Consider the following 20,634-nt stretch of genomic DNA (forward strand, 5'->3'; position numbering starts at 1 on the left):
TTGGGTCTTTCTCAGGGCCCAACTCTGTCTTCTTATTCACATGCATGTCTCATTCATTAATTCAACAATTAAGCAGTGCCTATTGGTGCCAGGCACTGGGGATACCGGGTGCTCTCATAGAACCTACAAACCTAGAGTTGACTGGACTTCACATCCTTCATTGGACTGGGAGCTTCTTGGAGACAGGAATTGGGTCTGCAAGGGACTAGGTCAGGGACTGGCACGAAAAGGTACTCAGAAGTTAGTTAAATTGAAACTCAACACCAGTGTCTCTGAGAAAACTGAATTAGAGTTTAAAAAAAGGTTAAACGTTAGCAAAGGTAGAAGGCCAGGACTCTCTAGGAGGGCTATGTGGTTCTGAAATCTGGCACGGAAGCCAGAGACGTCCACAGTCCCCTGGTGGACTGGGCCTATGGAGTGGGGACCACACTGTCCTCCTCTAGGATGAATTTGGAAGTTTGACGCAGGATCATCTGGGTGTATATCACACATTCCAGCCAGAATTTTTTTGTTTTTTTAGCTTTGAGAAGACCATAGAGGCAAGCAGGTTGTTTCAAAGGCCCAGAAATGAGTTACTAGCCAAAGGTCAAGCTGGTCAGATTAAAGTTGCATTGTCTAGTTGGCACATAAGAAAAGCATGATTCATGTGATTATCACTCCCAGTGCAGGGTGGCCTGGCATTATTCGACACTCAAATAAAAACGTCATTTGAATTTTTACTGGGAATTCTCATCCAAACTGTGTCAATGATGTAATAAAATAGAATGACTGGCTTGTCAAAGTAAATTGAGTTCTGATCACACGTAAGCATTTCTTGGAAACTGTGTCTATCTCAGAAAACAGATACTCTGAAACGTGACAGCAGCAGGGGGCGCTGCTGGGGGTTAGGGGCAGGTAGCAGCTTATTTATAGACTATAGACTATATTGTTCACTCCAATCATCTCACTATTACCTGTGGAGAAAGGCTCCAAGATAGTGAAAAACGAGTCTTGGTGTTTTCTTTGCCCCTCTCTATTTTCTTTAGTAGAATAAAATTCTGAGAGGAAAAAAAATTAAACAGCATCCAGTCCTTCTCAGCTGCCATGCAATGAAAGAACCACTATTTCCCCCAACCTTGCTGCATAGTAGGTTATAGTATAAAATCCCACCTTCTACCACCTCCTCAAGTTTCGATGGAGAAATTGATTCAGTGAGTTGCAATTCATCCTGGGGGTGGAGCGTCAGAAATCAAGTTGCTTTTCCTGAGGGGTAACCCCGGTCTTGGCGCTACCTGTAGATAAAAGAGATGCTGGAAAATTTGGGGTGTAATTGCTGGATTAGACTGGTCTCCCCATTCCCTCGACCAATGACTGCAACCAGGTCCCTTTAAGAGACTAGGAACCCGCTGGGCGTCGGAGACCGAAACGGATAGTCTTCCCTGCTCCTCCCCTGTCCCCGCTCGGCAAATGGTTTGCGCCGGCCTATATTTACCCGAGATCTTCCTCTCGGACGGCAAGGATGTGAGGCTGGCGAGCCGGCCAGCGCTCCCAGTACCCGAGGGGTCGCGCAGCAAAGGCGGGTAGCAGGCCGAGGGGAGACCGGGAGCGGAGTTGGACACCCCCGGAGGGAAGAAATGAGGTAGCGACCGTCCCCGGAGCCGACCATGCGCGCGCCCCGCCGGTGGAGCCCCGCGCTGCCCCGGCCGAGCCAGCCCGGACGGTGAGCCGGCGGAGCCCGAATCCCCCGCGCCCGGTTGGAGCCAAGATGCAGTGAGCCACGACCGGACTGCTGCGCCGGGCCCACCGCGGCCAGCTGGACCCGCCACCTGACCGCAGTTGGGGCAAGCAACTGATTCTGGGACCAGCCCGGCGGAGTGGCAGTCTGCCTCCAGCACCCCGTGGGGGCGGGGAGCCCTGGCCCCTGGCCTTACTCGCTGCTGAGTTTCCGAGGTTCCTGGCCCCAGCCTTGGGAACTGTGTGAGAGGGGGCCCTTTCCAGCTTCGCCGAGGAGTTCCTGCATTATTCTCGAACCATCTCGGCTGCTTTTACTTGGGGTCCCTCTATTTATTTGCAGGCGCGCATCCCCCCCCCCCCCCCCTCTCAGATATTTTCCATTTCACTCTCATTCGGTCTTTTTCTCATTTTGCTTGCCTAAGACTGCCTCCGTCTTTGCCCAGGCTGAGGTCTTTGCCCAGGCGGGAGTGTGCGTTTTTCCACACTCGCAACTGAATATTTTTTTTCCTTTTAAAAAAATTCTGCCCCTGGCTCCTGCAGGGTTCTCTAGCACTACACCCTTATCCCGCCCCCAACCCCTACCACCGGACCACTCCCAGCAGAGTTTTAATTTTCGGTCTTGCCCGGGGCCGAGCCTGGCCTAGGCGGGTGGCTCAGCTGGGCTCGCACTCAGCGCTCGGCCGCCGCCGCCCAGCTGCGCGGGGGCGCCCTCCGGAGATGCTGCCGTGGAAGAAACACAAGTTCGAGCTGCTAGCCGAGGCGCCGCCAAGGCAGGCGTCCAAGCCCAAGGGCTACGCGGTGAGCCTGCACTACTCGGCGCTCAGCTCGTTGGCGCGGGCGTGCCCCGAAGGCGCGCTCAGCCGGGTGGGCAGCATGTTCCGCTCCAAGCGCAAGAAGCTGCACATCACCAGCGAGGACCCCACTTACACCGTGCTCTACCTGGGCAACGCCACCACCATCCAGGCGCGCGGCGACGGCTGCACCGACCTCGCGGTGGGCAAGATCTGGAGCAAGAGCGAGGCGGGCCGTCAGGGCACCAAGATGAAGCTGACTGTGAGTGCGCAGGGTATCCGCATGGTGCACGCCGAAGAGCGCGCGTTGCGCCGCCCGGGCCACCTCTACCTGCTGCACCGCGTTACCTACTGCGTGGCGGACGCGCGGCTGCCCAAGGTCTTCGCCTGGGTGTACCGGCACGAGCTCAAGCACAAGGCGGTAATGCTGCGCTGTCACGCGGTGCTGGTGTCCAAGCCCGAGAAGGCGCAGGCCATGGCCCTGCTGCTCTACCAAACGTCGGCCAACGCACTGGCGGAATTTAAACGGCTCAAGCGGCGGGACGACGCGCGTCACCAGCAGCAGGAGCTGGTGGGCGCGCACACCATCCCGCTAGTGCCGCTGCGCAAGCTGCTCCTGCACGGACCTTGCTGCTACAAGCCGCCGGTGGAGCGCAGCCGCAGCGCGCCCAAACTCGGCTCCATCACTGAGGACCTGGTCGGCGAACAGCAGGAGGAGGAGCTGCAGGAAGAAGAGGAAGAGGAGCACACCGAGAACTGCCTGGAGGAGGAGGAGGGAGAGGAGGAAGAGGATCGTGCCAGGGAGAGGGATCCGGCAGAGGAAGAGGCTGAGGCGCAGCGGGCGCTGGTGGTGGCCATGCACTTCGAATGTGGGGACTTGCTGGACACGTTGGAGAGTGGCCGGGAGGAGGCGCTGGCGGGCAGTGGGGTCTCGTTGGGACCCGGGGCTGGGCCGCCGCCTTTGCTGCTGGGTAGCTCCTCCGACGTGAAGGCCGAGCTGTCGCAGCTTATTAACGATCTGGGCGAGCTCAGCTTCGGCAACGACGTGCGAAGCCTGCAGGCTGACTTGCGGGTGACGCGCCTGCTGTCTGGGGAGAGCACCGGCAGCGAGAGCTCCATAGAAGGCGGGGCCCCAGATGCCACGTCTGCCACCGCCGGGGACCAGTCTGGCCCTACGGACCGCGCCAGCCCAGACGAGCCGCGCTCCGGCTGAGCTCCCCGCAACCTTATTCTGCGCGCGCCCTGGCGCCCCACTGTGACTCCCTAACAGCCTCCTCGACAGCTTCCTTACCTAGCCCTGACCCCCGCTTGCGCCCAGGAAAGGGAAAATGGGACACTTAAGGCCCAGAGTTCCTGCTCCTCTCCCTGAACACATTTGGCTCTGTTTTAAGTGGAGCTCAGGTTGCCTATGGAGATATGGCTGGATGTGTGGGGATGGGGTGGTGAAACCCTAAAGGGAAGGAGAGAGGCAGCCCCTTGGGGTCAGGGGTGAGGGAAATGCCCGCTGAAGTTAGCAAAAGTCCCACAGGCGGCAGGTGCCCGCCGGCCAGTTTCCTGTTTGTGGGGCAGTTGGGGCCTCTGGAGGAGGGGTTAACTTCCTCCCCACCCCTCAACTGGGAGCAGCCTAGCATTGTCATTGGCATATCGTTTAAAAGAAAAAGGAATTTACTCTCACAATGTTTGAGGCTGTTATTGTGCCGCCTCTTTGCCTCCAGTCTTGGTGGAGAGCTTGGGTTGTTTACCTCAGACTAAGACCCTTGAAATTCTGCCAAATTCCTCAAATATTTGTTTGGGGGGGGGGGGGAGAGGAAAATGAAAGAAAGTTGCATTTTGTTTACAGTTAAAGACATCTAATATCTAAAAAAAGGAGTTTTCCTTTAGAAACACACACACCTTCATCCTGCTCAAAAGATCTCACTCCATGATACTGTGTAAAATATTTTTGCACTGTTGTGAAGTATTTTTGACATCTTTTTATGTACATAACTGTTCTCAGAGCTGGATGTTTATATCTTTTGCTGTGCAAAAGGGACATGTAAAATGTTGTTCAGTTGTATATACAGAAATGTGTATAAAACATTTTGTTATTTTTGAAGAGTAGCACTGCTCTGGTTCTGTTTGCCCGCCAGTGGGAAGAGAATAAAGAGGAAAATTGAACAGAACAGGTGAGCGTCTGGAACTGCTGCTGAGAATGCTTGCGGGGGAGGGGGAGGAGAGGGTGTGTCCATCAACCGGATGGTGTGGTCAGACAGTGTTTGGCCTCTGCCTCGCTTGAAGGTGAAGAGGGAAGGGAAACCCACTTTATACGAAGCCTGGGGCCTTTCTGGCCCTTTGCCCCTCTGGGTACTGCAACTGGGGACAGCCTTCTCAAGTATATCCCATTTTCTTCATTAATTAACTTGTGCGAGTGTGGGTTTTCTCTGGTCTCTTTGAGTTAATTCTTGGAGATTCAGGGTGAGTTCTGTTCCTCACTCTCAGACCTGCGAGCTTATTTAGGGAGGAGTGACTTCCGACATCTTGTGAGGTTTTACCACCTCCTTTTGAGGTTCATGCTAATGATCAAGTGTAAGAATACGATATAATCTTTTCCTTTACAAGCAGCTCAGGGAGTTTTAAAGATGAACTGGAGACCCAAAGAAGGAGATTTCTGAGAAGTGGAAAGAACCTTTTTCTTTTTTTTTTTTTCTGGGAGGAAAAGCAAGGATAGAGGAAAGTTAGTTGTTAAGCTCCGAAGATGGCACGAGTGAGTAGAGATGCAGGTAGGGTGGGTGGGGAGGCAGGTGGAAGACCCTTCTACCACCTAGCATGACCCAGTGGGAGAATGGTGTGGAGGTCAAGGCAGAGAAGAGCTGTTAGAGCTTGGTGTGTGTGTGTTTTAGGGCTTTCATGCTTTCTGTTTGTTTCTGTTGTAAATTCCAAACAGATGTCTCTAATTTGGCTACACCCCGGTCAGCTAGAATTTGTAGTAAGATGCTGCCAAAGCTGTGCCTTCTGCAAATTGTTTTTTCCCTTTGCCCCTTTGGGCCCCTTTTGTATTGCAGAAATGGATTGCACTCCTGGCCTTCCCTGGTGTCCTGAGGCCACTCTGCTTTGTTTTCATCATAAACATGTTCTGAGCAGCTAGACCCAGAGATTTTAAGGAGTCTGGAATTCACTGGAACCATTGAGGAATGGAGGACGAAAGATTTTTCTTCCTAATTAACGGGAGTGGTTCAGGCCTAAGACTATCTTTAGAAAAGCAAAGCAAAGCGTGGGTGGGAAATAATAGTAAAATATTCAGAGTCATTTCTTAAGGGCATTAAGACAAGGTCCTATCGTACCTATCACTTACCATGTTTTGGTTTGGTTGAGAGTCCCTGAGCCTCTCCTTGAATACCTCAGATACACATCACTGAATGACATTTTAAAACCCCCAGCTCGAGAGAGGTCAGGAAAGTCCAATCCCATCCTACCTAGACACCCACATCGTGGGCCCTCCACTCTGTTCTCACCTGACCAGCAGACAGCTGTGTGGGCCATCACTCTCTTGCATGACTAGATTTCACATTTCCAATAATCTCCACACGTTGCCAAGTTCCTTTGCTGTTTAAAATTGATGAGAACATTAAGGAGGGTGGGGATCCTATGGATACTACTTGGAGGTGGGGCAGGGTCTGCATGTCTTCATTCTTAACCAATTTATGTGTCCAGTGAGAATGCTAAGGCTGGCTTTCATCTGTGACTGATGGGGGTATGGTGATTGGTCACAAGTTCAGACAAATGACATTTAAACCAACACCATCAATAAATATAAGGCAACTGTCTGGTTTTTCCTATTGTCTGATTTATAAATAAGGAAGGGGGTGTAGAGGTTGCGGAAGGAGGAAGAAGAAAATAAGCCGACTGCACAAGAACCAGCTCCCTTCCTCCCCACTCCTGGTGCCCTCCTCTTTCCTCCTCCCTCCCCTCTACTTTTGGCTTTTATCCTCACTGCACCCTAGGGCTCTGCTGATGTAATTCTAGAAGAGATGTGAAGGTGATACATGATTCACTCTTCTTACGTCTCAGTCTTCCAGGGATGATATCACCAGCGTAAGAAGAGATGTTTTAAATGAAAAAAGAAACACAAAACAAAACTGAAAACTAATTTGCTCCTGATAATCAGAGGGAAAAGAGTGGTCTGACAAAAGCAAAACTAAGCACAGTCGGATGAAATACACGTGCCAGAAAGCACCTGAGGCCTGTCTGGTTTGCTCATCAAAGTCAGCCTTTCCTCCTTGCAAGGTGAGACTAGTGTTTCTCCTTTAAGTAACCTGATGGTTCTTCACATGCAGCGAGACACTTTCCACAGTCTCCCCAGCCTAAGCAGTCCTCCAAGCCCAACAATGCAGCTCCCACTGCCTGCAGCAGGAGTGCTTTCTGCAGCAAGAGAGACTGCTGCAGGGTGGCAGCGTGAGTCTACGCATCAACTTCTCTTGTTCATTTGTACAGTTTGTTGCGTGTTGAGGGGGAAAGAGGGAGGAGTAAGACTGTAAAATAAACAATAGTATTACCCTCTCAACTATTACAGTTTCAAAGAGCACCCGTTCCACACACACACACACACACACACACACACACACACACACACTCCTTAAAGAAAACATCCCTCTCACTGGCCTACCATCAGCAGAACAGTAGATTTTAAACAAATTAGAAAGGCTCTGTTGTACTAAGAAAGCATGATTTCCTCCGAGGGACAGAGTTGCCTTTTAATGGTTCTGCTTGTGAAAGAGAGAACTGGCTGTGGAATCCATTCCTGGCACCACACCGGAGAATAAAGAACCTCATGGGAGTCACCAAGGATCACGAGAAACATAAAAATTCTATTAGGAGCAAGTTGCCCTCGTTTCTAACAGGATTTAGTAATTTAATAAGCAGAACTCTTTCCTCTGTGTGGTGTGCATCAGTAGCCCCAGCATCTGCTGGTAAGTGATGCATGACAGAGCTAGAAGTGTGTGTGGACTGCTGGGGCGAGGAGCCATGTCGACATGTGGGGAACTACTCAGGGCTCCAGGAGGCCAGCAGGCGCTGGGGCCAGGGTGCTTTGTACTGTAGGTACCAGCCCCTTCTGCAACATGGCCGTGTCTGGATCTGCTTTACTCTTAGCTGGGGCCTTCCTGCTCCTGCTGGCTCATCCATGTTCACAGGCCACAATGTGCCTTGGACAAGCCCTCACCACCAGCTCTTATGGGACCCAATTTGAGCAGCCTTAATGACTCAGCACCATTTTATTTTGGTGGTTTGAATGGCTACGTGGGCCTGCAGGTTGGTACTGGTTCCTTCCCCTCTCTAGGGCTGCTCAGTGGCATCAGCAAAGGTCCTTGTTTCTAACCTCCACGGAGAGTGGCCCTTCTGACAGCTTCCTCTCCTGCATCTCCTCTTCATCTCTCTCCCAGGCCACTCCCTCCCGTAGCACATCATTCTCCTCCGGCTTTTATTACCCAGCTTCCCACCTGATCCTGGCTTCACTTCTCTTCCTTCCCACAAACCTAGCTCAGACCTTAAATCACCTCAAAGGAAAGAAAACCCAAACTTTAAGGGAAAAACAAACCAAGCAAACATTTATCAGGCGGCACCACTCTTGCATTCCAAGGCATACTCTGGCCCTGCCCGAACGTAGAGATGAACAAACTGAAGCAAAGAAGGATGATGTTCTGCTGAAAAACGGATCAAGACCCAGGGGTCCAAACTCTTAAACCCATGCTCTTTTCACATTCCTCCAGTTTTTATGACATATAACCAGATTTTTAGCTTTGTGATGGCAGAAATTGACACCACACTGAAGATACATTTTCCTTTATTTTCCCACTTCACATATGGTAAATGCTTGATGATAAATATTTGTGATGCCATTCATCAATGTGCCACTCCCACCACCCACTGTGAACGAGTATCTACTAGCTGCACCATGCTAGAGGTAGAAAAGTCAGGTGTCTGTCTTCCTGGGAAGAATGCTCCTGATGGGTGGGTGGCAGCCCCCAGAGGAACATGGTCTCCTCTTGCTTCCACCCATGAGATCTAGTCTGGCAAGACCTCGCCCTAGAAGAGCAGGTCTATTTTAAGGTTGAGGGAGCTCTGCCCATTGCATCATCAATATTATTAATCATCTCTATCCTTCCTGGTTGGCTGAGTTACCCAAGGACAGGCATATGTTTTTAGGCATCTCTGATTCAGCAAACTTAACACAGAGGCCGGTGTTTAGTAGGGGCTCAGGAATGCTAAGAAAGGAATAAAGAAGTGGTTCCACTTCAGGCTAGGAGAATAGGTCTGATAAAGCTTAAGCTCATCACCCAAATGGAGGAGCCAAGATTTTAGAGAGCAGAGAAGATTGGGATTCAATTGACTCCTCAACTCTACATAAGGTAGATTCAATTCCCAAGGTTTTCCTTGGAATTTCTTTGACCTTCTGAGGGAGGGGTGGTTCTAGTTTGGAGAAGGAAGATTTACTTGGAATTGGCTTTGAATGGCATTGGAGTCCCATCCCTGCTCATTTCAGTTCCAAGGTTATTGCCAAAGCTCTCTAATTTGAGCCAAATGAAGGGAGAAAGCCTGCCAGGAGAACCTTGGTTCAAGGCCTTCTCTTCGCTAGCCTCAGTCAAGTCACTTCTTTTCACTAGCCTCAGGATTCTCATAGGTAAAATGGGTGGGTTGGATTAGATAATAGCAAGACATTCAGCACAAATATTTTTAAAAATATGTTTTTATTGATTTCAGAGAGAGGAAGGGAGAGGGATATAGAAACATCGTTGAGAAACATTGATGGGTTGCCTCCTGCATGCCCCCTACTGGGGATCAACCCTGAAACCCAAGCATGCACCCTGACTGGGAATCGAATGGGTGACCTTTCGGTGCATGGGATGATGCTCAACCAACTGAGCCACACCAGCTGGGCATCAGCACACATGTTTTGAATTGAAGAAGGAGCAAAAGTTAAGGTCAAATGTGTTTCTGCCTTCTTCCATCCCCTAGTGGGGCAGAATAGAAGAAACCTTTGACCCTGGGCTAGAAACTATCTGGGACTCTGGGGACAGAGTTCATCTTTAGGACCCGCTGTGGCCTGGACTAATCACCAGAGTCTAATTTGGAGGTGATGTTCCTTTGGCCAACCCAGAGCCTGTGAGGCACCTCTTTCACTACCTCAAAACTTTGAGACCATGGTAGATCTTAACATGGGGACTGACACTGAAATGAAGGGCCAGGTTAGGGCCCATAACATGACTTACCTAAGATCACTCAGCAAGTTGGGGCCAGAACTCAGGTCTCCTGACTCCAAGTCCCATACTTTTCCCCTTGTATCTTTGGGTTGGGATAACTTAGTTTGGAAGCAACCCAGATCCATCCAAGGAAATGTGGAAGAGCCCAAGTGTCTGATCAAAGGCCATGTGGGCACCTGGCAGCAGGTGTTTTGTTTTCCTAACAACAGAGGCCAGAACCCACCTTTACCAAGTCAGAGAGTAAGAGGGAGTTGATAACCTGGGGAAGCTTCCCCATCAACCCTTGCAGCAGGCTGGGAGCCACTCCAATTCTGGATTCTTCTTCTGGTAGAATTTGTTCTTAGCTGCTTGTTCCTTCTCTTGGTTCCAGGATTAGCCAACAATGGCTCAAGAGGTCACCAGCTCACTCTAAGATCTTTGACTCTTTCTTGCCCCAAGAGCCTGAGAACTAGACAGAAGCTCAGCGCTTCTCCAGTCTAGTCCCTTCTTTTTACAGATGAGGAAACTGAGGCCTAGAATCGACATTTTATAAGGGACTCTTGAATATTAAAAGGCTTTGAGGTCTAAAAGGCCAAATAAAAAAGGTATTTCAAGCAACATGATGGGAGGAAGCTAGAGTAGGCAAGAAGAAATATTTTGGTGCAAGGAGCACCCCTCCTAGCATCATAATCCATATTCCTATAGGTTCACTCTTGCAGCTGAACTCTTACACAGAGAAAAAGAAAGTGATGTTTCTAAGGTGACATGAGTTCATGGGGATGGGAATGGGTGGGGGGTGGGTAGGGCCACTAGATCCTGTATCAGCACACTCTCAGTTTATGCTGCAGTTCAGGGCTTGCAAATAAATCTCAGGCACCATCTGCAGATCCACAAAAACCATCACCAGTTCCTTACCCACAGCTGCTGTCTGTGCTCCTCCAAGGCTTCCTCTGCAGATAAACTTGTCTCGGCCTTTGCATGCCATCTTGCCCTCAGTGTCCCTGATTCCCAGGGAAAACTGCTCACCACCTGATTTCCAGTAGAGAAGCTCATCTCTGCAAAACAGCACCACGTGATTAGGCGTTCCTGTTTGTGCCTGGACCAAACCATGCTGCTTGTCCGAATGAGATGTACAGACACATCAAGGTTTGTGGGGCCTTTCCTCTTACATATGCAGCAGCTATTACAGATGAAGGAACCTCGCAGAGTCCATGGCTAGTCAGACCCTTTTGGGTGTGTTCACATTGATGAAGTCAAAACAGGTTTCAATCTTATACTCTGTCTCTGCCTTTCCATTCCTTTGACCCAGATCTTAGCAAATTACCAATATTAACTGTCAAATATGGGATTGAGGGCCTAGGGTGGGGTGGGGAGCAGTGCTCTCGTGGGCAAGGCTACAAGGCATAACTGAAAGAAAACTGGACTTGAGATCCGGGTCTAGCCCTGGTTTTCTCAGACATTAGCTCTGTGACCTTGGGCAAGTTTCCCTTTGGGGATAGTTCTTTCTGTGAAATGGAGATACGGTAGTAATATTTAACCAAACTACCTCTCAGCTGGTTTGGAGGCTCAAAATCTAACTATTGGACGAGTAAGTGCTTTGTAAAGTGCAGTACAGGAAAGGAGTGGCTGCTGCTGGAATATGCGGATCGAAATAACACAGTTGGGATGAGTGAGCCTCCCTAGGGCTCCCCGACAGGGCGAATGTGTACATGGGCTGGGACATTTTCCATGAAACATATTCCAGGGCCCAAGGAGGGGAAACAGACAAAAACGAGGAAGTCATCTATTAAATATAGGAAGCAGTAGGTGGGTATTTAAACGGCAGGCTTCATGTGGAAAGATTATGGACTAATTTTCTGTCTGCAGCTCTAGATATCCACATGGACTATGTGCCTCCATCTCCAGCCCCATCGCTTTCATCGGCTATGGCAGGAGAGCGTGGCAGCTGCCTGTCCTCTATGGCTGGATTTTTATTTGTTCCCTGAATTGGGATTCATTTTGTCAGCATGTGATTGTCAGCCCACATCAATATCTCTAGTGTGATTAGTATTCTATACTCAGACAGACAGGCAGACACACACATACAACCACCCAATACTTTCCATACATATTTGCAATTATGATTTCATTTACCTCTCACATAGATGTTCCTGAAATGGACACGATCCTCCTAAAGTAATCCTTTAGACTGTTTTCTAGAAATGGAGGTTCTGAGGTTTTCCGTGGGAACATTCTATGTAGAGTACATGCAAGAATACCTCGGATCCCCTTGTCCTGATGAAACTGTGGTATGTGTGTTCTCGTGGGTATGACTGGGATTGTGCTGAAGGGTGAATATGAGCTGTATTGTAAATTCAAGTTGTGGTTGGCATTAGTGTGAAATGATCAGTGAAAACTCATAGTGCAATGAGAGAGCTATGCTGATCCGCCCAGATTCCTGCCAAGGACAGCTTCAAATCACATCACCCTTTCCTTCCCATGGTACGCTGAGTTTTCTCTTTTGTTTGTTTTTAATCTTAAAAGGTTCTTAAACTAATAGAAATCACTAGTGTCCTTTAGGAATGCTCTATATTGCTGGAGGCCGTGATTCAAAGCAGCTCGCTGCTAGAATGGCCGTAGATTCTGGTTTTCTCAGGACAGTCCTCATTTATGCCCAGTGTCCTCACATAATTACAGTTGTGTGTCACTTAATGACAGGGATATGTTCTGACCGGTATCGTCATTAGGTGATCCTATCATCATGTGAACATCACAGAGTGCACTTACACAAACCTAGATGGTATAGCCCACTACCCACCTAGGCTATGTGGTATAATCTGTTGCTTCTAGGCTACAAGACTATACATACAGCATGTTACTGTACTGAATACTGTAGGCAATTGTAATGTGCTGTGCTACAACATTATAATGACTATGATGTTACTAGGGTCTCTAGACAATAGGAATTTTTCAGCCCCATTATAATTTTTGGGGACCACCATTGTATATGTGGTCCATCCTTGATCAAAATGTTATGTGGCCCATGACTGTATAGTAGAGCCACCTCTCACTCTCAAAATGTCTTAGTTTGGATGATAATTTTGACTAACTTGTGCCTGTCTTCATTCACTCATTTCTCTTTCACTGAGGAAAGATTTGTAATGCATCTGTTGTGTGCCAAGCACTGTGCTAGCGCTGGGGATGAAGTGGGAGGTGGGGGTGGGAAACAAGAAGGGAATAAAAAGGGGGAATAAGAAGCAGTCTTTGCTCTCATGGAGCTCATACTCTGGTGGGAAAGATCAAAACATGTAATACATGTGCTACATACAAAGGTATGGTCAGTTTATGTGTATAGTATTGAGGGAATGCAGAGGAGGGCAGCCAGCTCACTTAACTCCCTCACGGGAGGGCGGAGTGGTCAAAGAGTTCAAAAAGAGATGATCATCCTCTCCAACCATCAGAGTGTTCTCCTCAAAGGCTCTGGATGAGTCATAAAATCTTACCTGATCTAGGTTTTAAAGGAAGCATAGTACTCCAGAGCTTTATTGAGGGTTGGGCAGAAGGGATTATTTTAATAACTCCTACCACCGTCAACTTCTCTCCAGCCATGTACGTCTAAAGGCCCTTTCAGAATGATATTTGTGTTTTGTTTTTCTCATTGGTTCATATCCTGACCCACGAACTTGGCAACCAGAGAAATAGAATATGGTTGGCAACTAAATAGGGTAAAGAATTCTAGCTGCTTTAACAAACCCATACTCTTACTGGCTTAACATAATAAGAGTTTATTTCCACTCAAGCTTCTTGTACAGTGTGGTTCCACCATCTTCTAGAGCAGGAGCTATGGGCTAAATCTGGCCTGCTGGCTGTTTTCACATATGAAGTTTTATTGGGACACAATCATGCTCATTCATTTACTCACTGTCTATGCCTGCTTTGCACTACAACAGCCGAGCTGAGTAGTTGTAACAAAGACTATAGCCCACAAGCCTCAAGTATTTACTATCTGGCTCTCTACAGAAAATGTTTGCTGACCCCTCCCTCAGTGCCTCGGAATTCTCTCCAGGTCATAGGCTTCTGGCCAGAGAATGTCCTCAGTGAACAGAGAGTGTGCAAGATTATTTGAAGGTTTTAATGGGCAGGCCTAGAAGTGATACATACAACTTCTGACCATGTTCTATTAGTCAGAACTCAGCTCCTGGCTACATGCACCTTCAAGTTCAGCTGGGGAATGTAGTTGAGCGGTGTGCTCAGAAGAAAAGGAAAATGGGCTTGGTGAAGGGTATACAGTCTCTGCAACAGAGACTCTCCTCTCGTGACCACTGGCCCAGGCTTATGCTAGGGAGGATCCGGAGGATCGGGGGAAATCATTATTTATAAGAGTTTGTGAAGGCATTATCATTCAGTTTGCATTTGGTCCTCAGGGCTGCTTTGAATAGCTCAGAGTCCAGAGCTCAAGTAACTTTTCAGAAACAGACACTGCAAACATTAGCTCAAGACTAGAAGGGATATTTGAGGTGGACTATCTCTTCTCTGGGGGTCTGCAAATTCCAGCGGCCTTTGGGAAATCTCTCTTTCCCAGTTCCTGGATGGATAGCTCTGCTTCTTGACACGTTCTAAGATTTGTTTCCCAGCAACCTGCCACACTTTCCTGTGAGGCTCATTCTTCCCCAACGTACCAGGCACACCAAATGCTCTGCCAGGAGAGTCCTTCTGTTCCTTGTCCTTGGTCAGACCAGTCACCTGAGGGGCTATGTCTTTCTCTCCCACAGAGGCTTCAGCTCCTCCCATTCGGGAGTGTAGACAGCTGGGGTGAGGGATGGCTCTGTTTTCCAAGAAAGCGGGAGACCTGGACAGATGTGTGAGTGGCAACTGTTTGCTCTAGGAAGGCTCTGAGTGAATTCTACCTCCACCCAGAGGTCTGGTAGAGGTCCCACTGTCCCCAGTGAGAAACAGCTTTGCTAACCAGCTAGATCAGCCACTGGCCCAGAGTGTCGGCAGCTTACGGGGACTTTTACTTTATCCTTTATACGATACTGTACTGGTTGGATTTTTAATTTTCTTAGCATGCTACATTTATAAGAGGCTAATATAGCCCTAGCTTGTCTGGTTCAGTGGATAGAATGTCGGCCTGTGGACTTAAGGGTCCTGGGTTCGATTACGGCCAAGGGTATATACCCAGGTTGTGGGCTCCATCCCTAGTAGGAGGCATGCAGGAGGCAGCTGATTAATGATTCCCTCTCATCATTGATGTTTTTTTTCCTCTTCCTCTTCCTTCCTCTCTGAAATCAATAAAAAAAGAGGCTAAATAATTAAAAAAATAAAAAACTGTATAATGCATTTTAGAAAATTTTTAATTGGAAATGAAATTTAAAAAAGGCATATGGTACCTAACAGAATTATCTGGAAAATTTATTGGTATGGGTGTTAGTGGATTACAGCATTACTCTACTCATTACTATTCTTTGATAAGTTTAGGTATAAACCTGCACATGGTTTAAATAAATGTATCATTGCAAAAAAAAAAAAAAAAAAAGGAAGGAAGAAAGAAAGAAAAAAAGGAAACAAAGTCAATAAGTGTGTCTCTTCTGGAGGTAACTACCACTGGGGAGAAACATAGTAGTCCAGCTCAGAGGCCTAGGTTTGCACCCCATCTTGGGTTTATACCCCACTCTGGGTTTGCATCCTGTTCCTAGATTTGTATCCCAATTTCGGTTTTGTACCCTGTTCCTAGGTTTACACCCCATTCTACAAGGTTCCCCGTGTGACATTGTACCAAGAGGTGCAATTCTCCAGGGTCCTCATCTGTAAATAGAGATAATTATGCTATCTTGTGGCATTGTGCAATTCAAAGGAAATCATGAACCTGAGCCACTTTTATGGAAAAGTGTGAGGAATTTTCATTGCTGTCCTCTGGAGAAACCTCGAGGGCAGGCTGGGGCTGGATCTCAGGACAGATTCTGGCCACACAGCGGCTGAGCCTACCCTGCTCTTCTTTAGTTGCTTCCTGGGAGTCCTGCTTCCCACATAACTTCTTGAGGTTGGGAACTGAGTATTTCCTTAGGACCTGCATTCTTGAAGGTCAGACCTAGACTGGGGAGGCTGGACAAAGAAACTGTCTCCTGGTAGGCTGTGCTGGCCAGTGAGTCCTCCAGCACTCCATCCCTCTCTCCTCTGAGGAGGCCACCCTCAGTGTAGGTGCTACCTTATTTATATATAAAATAGAGAAATATGCTAATTAACTGGGACGCCATAACGGGTCGACCGGACAGGAGGAGGTTGTGCACGCAGCGTAGGGGTGGGGTGGCAGGGGCCTCCACACACCTGCGCTGGGGGAGGGCCTGGTCAGCAGCCACCGAGGCTGCTTCAAGGGCCAGAGAGGGAGGCAGGGCCAGACCCACAGTGGCCATGGCTTCTGCGGGTCCTGGGGAGCCAGACAGGGCCTGACAGGCAACTCCAGGGTGGATGGCGTAGCCGGACCCGCCCCCAGGAGGGTCTGGCCATGCAGCTTGACAGCAGACAGCAGGGCCTGCTTGGCCATGGCTGCGGTGACCCAGGAGCAGGCAAGTGTGGCCCGCAGGCAGCACCTAGCACGGCCTGCTTGGCCATTGCCAGTGACCCACGAGCAGGCAAACACAGCCTGCAGGCAGCACCCAGCAGGGCCTGCTTGCTCATTGCTGCAGTGTAGAGCAGGCAGGCCCTGTAGAGAGCAGAGAACCATGGGGAGCAGGCCTAAACCATCAGTAGGACATCCCCTGAGGGCTCCCAGATTGGAGAGGGTGCAGGTCAGGCTGAGGGACTGCCCCCCTGGTGCACGAATTTTATGCACCGGGCCTCTAGTAACTTATGAAGGGCTAGAGGTGTGGTGCACAAATTCATGCATGGGTGGGGTCCGGCTGGCCTGCCTGATTGGGGTGGGGGTGGCTGATCAGGGGCAGGGCCAGCCAGGGGAGGGGCCATGGGTGATTGGCGGGCCAGCCCTGCTTCCTGGTCGAACTCCTGGTTGAAATCCTGGTCGAGGGGACAATTTGCATATTAGCCTTTTATTATATAGAATGCTTCTCAGCCATTTTTTCTCCTAATCCTTATAGCCACTCAGGAAGGCAGGGAAGGCAGCATCAACAACTCAATTTTCAGATGAGGGACCTGGGGATTAAAAAGTGAAATGGAGTAAAAAGAAGGCCACTGACAAGTGTTTAGCACCTTCTTCTTTTTTAAAAAAAATATGTTTTTATTGATTTCAGAGAGAGGAAGGGAGAGGGAGAGAGAGAGAGAAACATCAATGATGAGAGAGTATCATTGATCATCTGCCTCCTGCACCCCCACACTGAGGATTGAGCCTGCAACCTGGGCATGTGCCCTGACCTGGAATGGAACCTCAACCTCCTGGTTCATAGGTCAATGCTCAACTGCTGAGCATGCCAGCTAGGCTAGCACCTTCTGTTTGCAAGGCAATGTGCTGGGCACATCAAGTGCATGGTGATGGAGTAAGTAATGGGCAGATCTGGAACTGCGGTCCAAGTCTCCAGGTTCTGAGTGCTCTGTAAGCTCTGAGTGCTCTAACTAAGAATGACATAGGGAAGGGAGATATGGGCATTGGATTCTGGGTGATGGGGGGGCATGGTAGACAGGCAAGAAAGTAACAGGGAGGGGCAGATGCGGGTGGGGAGGGGATGTTGGCAGCTGGTTAAGTATGAGGCTCTGGGTGGGGTTGGGGCCTTAGCTCCCATTATGTGGCTATCATGAAAGTGCCCAAATAAATAAAGGTTTGCAATTACTGGGAGACGTGGGTTTGGGAATCTCCCAGCAGCAAGACCTAGATGTTAATTAAGCTTAAGATAGGTTATTATCCCTCTCCATTGGCTTAACAGAGGGGAGCTGATGCAGATGGCAGGTTGGGGACTTTCCCATATAGCTGTATGTGGCATTATTTCTGGTTTTTAAGAGGCACCAAACCTGGAGCTTTGGGGCACAGCTGAGGGGAAGGAAGCTACCTTTCAGGGCTCATCACTGAGGACATTTCCTAACCCTCCTTCACAGTTACAGGAGGGCCTGACTAGACACTCAGCATTTGCCCCGTGGCTTTCTGGAGCCACCTGACTTGTGTTCCCACACTGGGGCTGCCACAGAGCCGGACACTGGAGTGTGGGGTACAGAGTACCGGGAGCCTGCAGGCTATTCCATCTGAAGTCCTCAGGGCAGATAGTCAAGGGAGGTATTAACACATTTAATGACCAGCATGGCATGTTCACCCACTATCGGAATGGACACTGGTCATAGCACTAGCCTACCATAGGTCCTGGGAGCCCCTATTTGGCCAGGTGTTAACTCCTCTACTCCTCTATTGCTGGGTCTTGGACAGGTGTGTGTGTGTGTGTGTGTGTGTGTGTGTGTGTGTGTGTGTGTGTCAGACAGGAGGTGTGGGAGAGGTAGTTTCCAGAGGGAGGGCCTGAGTGACACCAGAAGGATTACTGCAGGGAGGCTTAGGTCAGTGATATTTACCAACAGATGGAAATAACTTAATGTTTTATCAGTATGGCTATGCTAGCAAAAAATCAATCATGAGAAAAGTACTTTTTTAACCTGTAAAATAATTTACAAATATCAAAGATTTTACAACAACAACAGTAATAGGATGTTATTATTGGTAATGGTATTTAGTCCTTTCACAAAAGCACCATTGGATTAGGCTTTCACGCCTCTTTCCTAATGGGCTGCCTTTCCGATACCAAGAGGAGGTTTCTGATTGGCTAACTCTTGCTTTTAGGTAGTGGGAGAAGTAAGTCATTCTTTCTTACTTAGCCTCTTCCGTCAGCAGGGGCTTTTGCATTGATGCAAGATAGATGGTCACCCATGGGTAGGCCATCTGGTGATCTGCGTCTGTCCACCTTTGTAGATCAAGAACATACATTGGTAAAAAAGTGAGCTGCTTAGCATTCAACCTTCTATTCTAAACATCGATTGGAATGACTGAAACAGCAACTGCACTCCCAACATCATGGTGGTGGTTCCAGAGGAAGGGTCTGGGCAGACAGGGTGACACGCGAAGGAATACCGCAGGGAGGTTTCCTAACAAGAGCTTCTCTGTTAATCTGCAAAGCAGGGTTAAAGGGAGTGTCCCTCTTTGTCTGGCAGCGTGGGGTAGCGGTCAGCAATCATTTTCAGACAAAATCTGTGGAGTGACATGGACTCCTCAGGCTGTCTCCTGGCTTTAGTCACTGCAGTAGTACCAATTCTCAAGGATACTTCAACGATTTCCTAACTAGACCTTTATTGTGCTTGCAGACATGGGGATGAAGGCTGCTGGGAAAAGTGTGGCCATGATCTTGAAGATGAAAGTGAGACCTGGCTTACTTCTGAATTTTGAACTTGTTTTTGAAAGGCTAAATAATAATAATAATAATAATAATAATAATCCTATCTAATAATAGAAAAATATGCAAATTGACCGTACCTTCGCTATGCCCATGATTGGCCAGGAGGCGCGGGGGGGCGGGACTTGGGGTGGCCGGGGTGGCTGATTGGGCCGGCAGGATGCTGAGCTCACGTCGCCAAAGGCGGCGCGAGCTCAGCGTCTGCGCCATGGCTGTGCTGCGGCACAGAAGGGGCCTCTTGGGTAGCGAGCCCACGTCCCGCCGCAGACCATCAAAAGGGGGGGAGCTGGGTGCCTGTCTGCTCCGGCACCAGGCCTTTCAGAAGCTTCCACCGCGAAGGAGGCTTCTGAACAGCCTGGTGCACCAGAGGACAGGCACCCAGCTCCCCCACGATGGAAAGCGAAAGCGGGGGAGCTGGGTGCCTGTCCGCTCGGGCACCAGGATGGCAGGTTAGGCCTAGGGGACCCTACACGTGCATGATTTAATCATGCACTGGGCCTCTAGTAATAATATAATATTGGTGATGGAAAGAAGACATTTGAAATACTATAGTGACCTAGTTATGTTCCACCTGGGAAAGGTGAACAGGCATGAGTTACTTTAATTTTCTCCAGCATATTTGTTAAAAGGCTGACTGAACATTCAAAAGCAAGCATGCCTGGATTCTAATGGCCAATCCTTTGTGTAGATCTTGGGGCATAAAAAAGCCATAATGAAACCTATTGATACAGGCTTGGCCAGCAGTGTCTGTCCACTGCTCGCCCAGAAGATGTCTGATCTCTGACTTTACCCAACCATTGAGGAGTCCCCACTTAGGCAGGCGTGCCTTTAATGCACTCTAGCTTTTCTCCTAAGTTAACATTTACCATGATGACTACAATCATGTTAAAACATTTAAATTTTATAAATAATAACTAATATGCTATAGCATAGCTTACAATGGTATTTTTGTATTCATTATCTCACTTGGTCTTCAACGGCCCTCTCAGATAGCTAGGTATTATTTTTCCTATTTTATAGATGAGGAAACTAAGGCACAGAGAGGGGGAATTGGCTTAGAATCATAGTGTCAGAAATATCAGTGATATCTGGTCACTAGCTTCCTTTTTCAGATGGAAAAGCCAGCTGGAGCAAAGGGACGTGCTGAAGTCTCTTTATAATTAGAGCAGAGATAACATCCAAGGTGCTTTCTTGCAATTATTTTAAGAAAACTGCCTGAAATTCAAGACATTGTCTGTGTGATCCATGACTTAAGTTTGAATTTTTTTTGGGAAAAAGGGAGTGGCTGACTTCCACCCTTTGGGTCAGGATCTGAACCAGAGCCTACAACATGTGGTCAAATGGCTGCTTTGAGCCCCTAATTACTGATTTTAAAGCAACATAAAAAACACAGAGCCTAAGAGATGGGTTTTAAGTATGCACAGTGGACTCTCAGCACAGGTGTGAGTGGGGTCCTGGGAGCCTCAGCCACTATAGAGAGTTCTGGAAGGGCATCTTTTCCTCAACCCCTACCCTCCACACCCCCTGCCTCAGCAACCTATACCCCTGTCTGCCAGGAGCTTT

At 48.7% G+C, this 20,634-nt stretch overlaps 1 protein-coding gene across 1 annotated transcript; it reads left to right on the plus strand.

The window, feature by feature from the left end:
• The first annotated feature begins 1,496 nt into the window (after nucleotides 1-1,496).
• On the plus strand, nucleotides 1,497-4,659 carry FAM43A (family with sequence similarity 43 member A). The gene has a single exon (XM_079763365.1). The coding sequence runs from the start codon at nucleotides 2,431-2,433 to the stop codon at nucleotides 3,715-3,717; it is 1,287 nt and encodes a 428-aa protein (XP_079619491.1). The 5' UTR covers nucleotides 1,497-2,430; the 3' UTR covers nucleotides 3,718-4,659.
• Nucleotides 4,660-20,634: the final 15,975 nt, after the last annotated feature.

The sequence above is a fragment of the Cnephaeus nilssonii genome (assembly GCF_951640355.1).
Source record: "Cnephaeus nilssonii genome assembly, chromosome: 3".
NCBI classification, from domain to species: Eukaryota; Metazoa; Chordata; class Mammalia; order Chiroptera; family Vespertilionidae; genus Cnephaeus; species Cnephaeus nilssonii.

Coding starts and splice junctions, on each gene's coding strand:
- FAM43A (XM_079763365.1), top strand. CDS start 2,431: ATGCTGCCGTGGAAGAAACACAAGTTCGAGCTGCTAGCCGAGGCGCCG.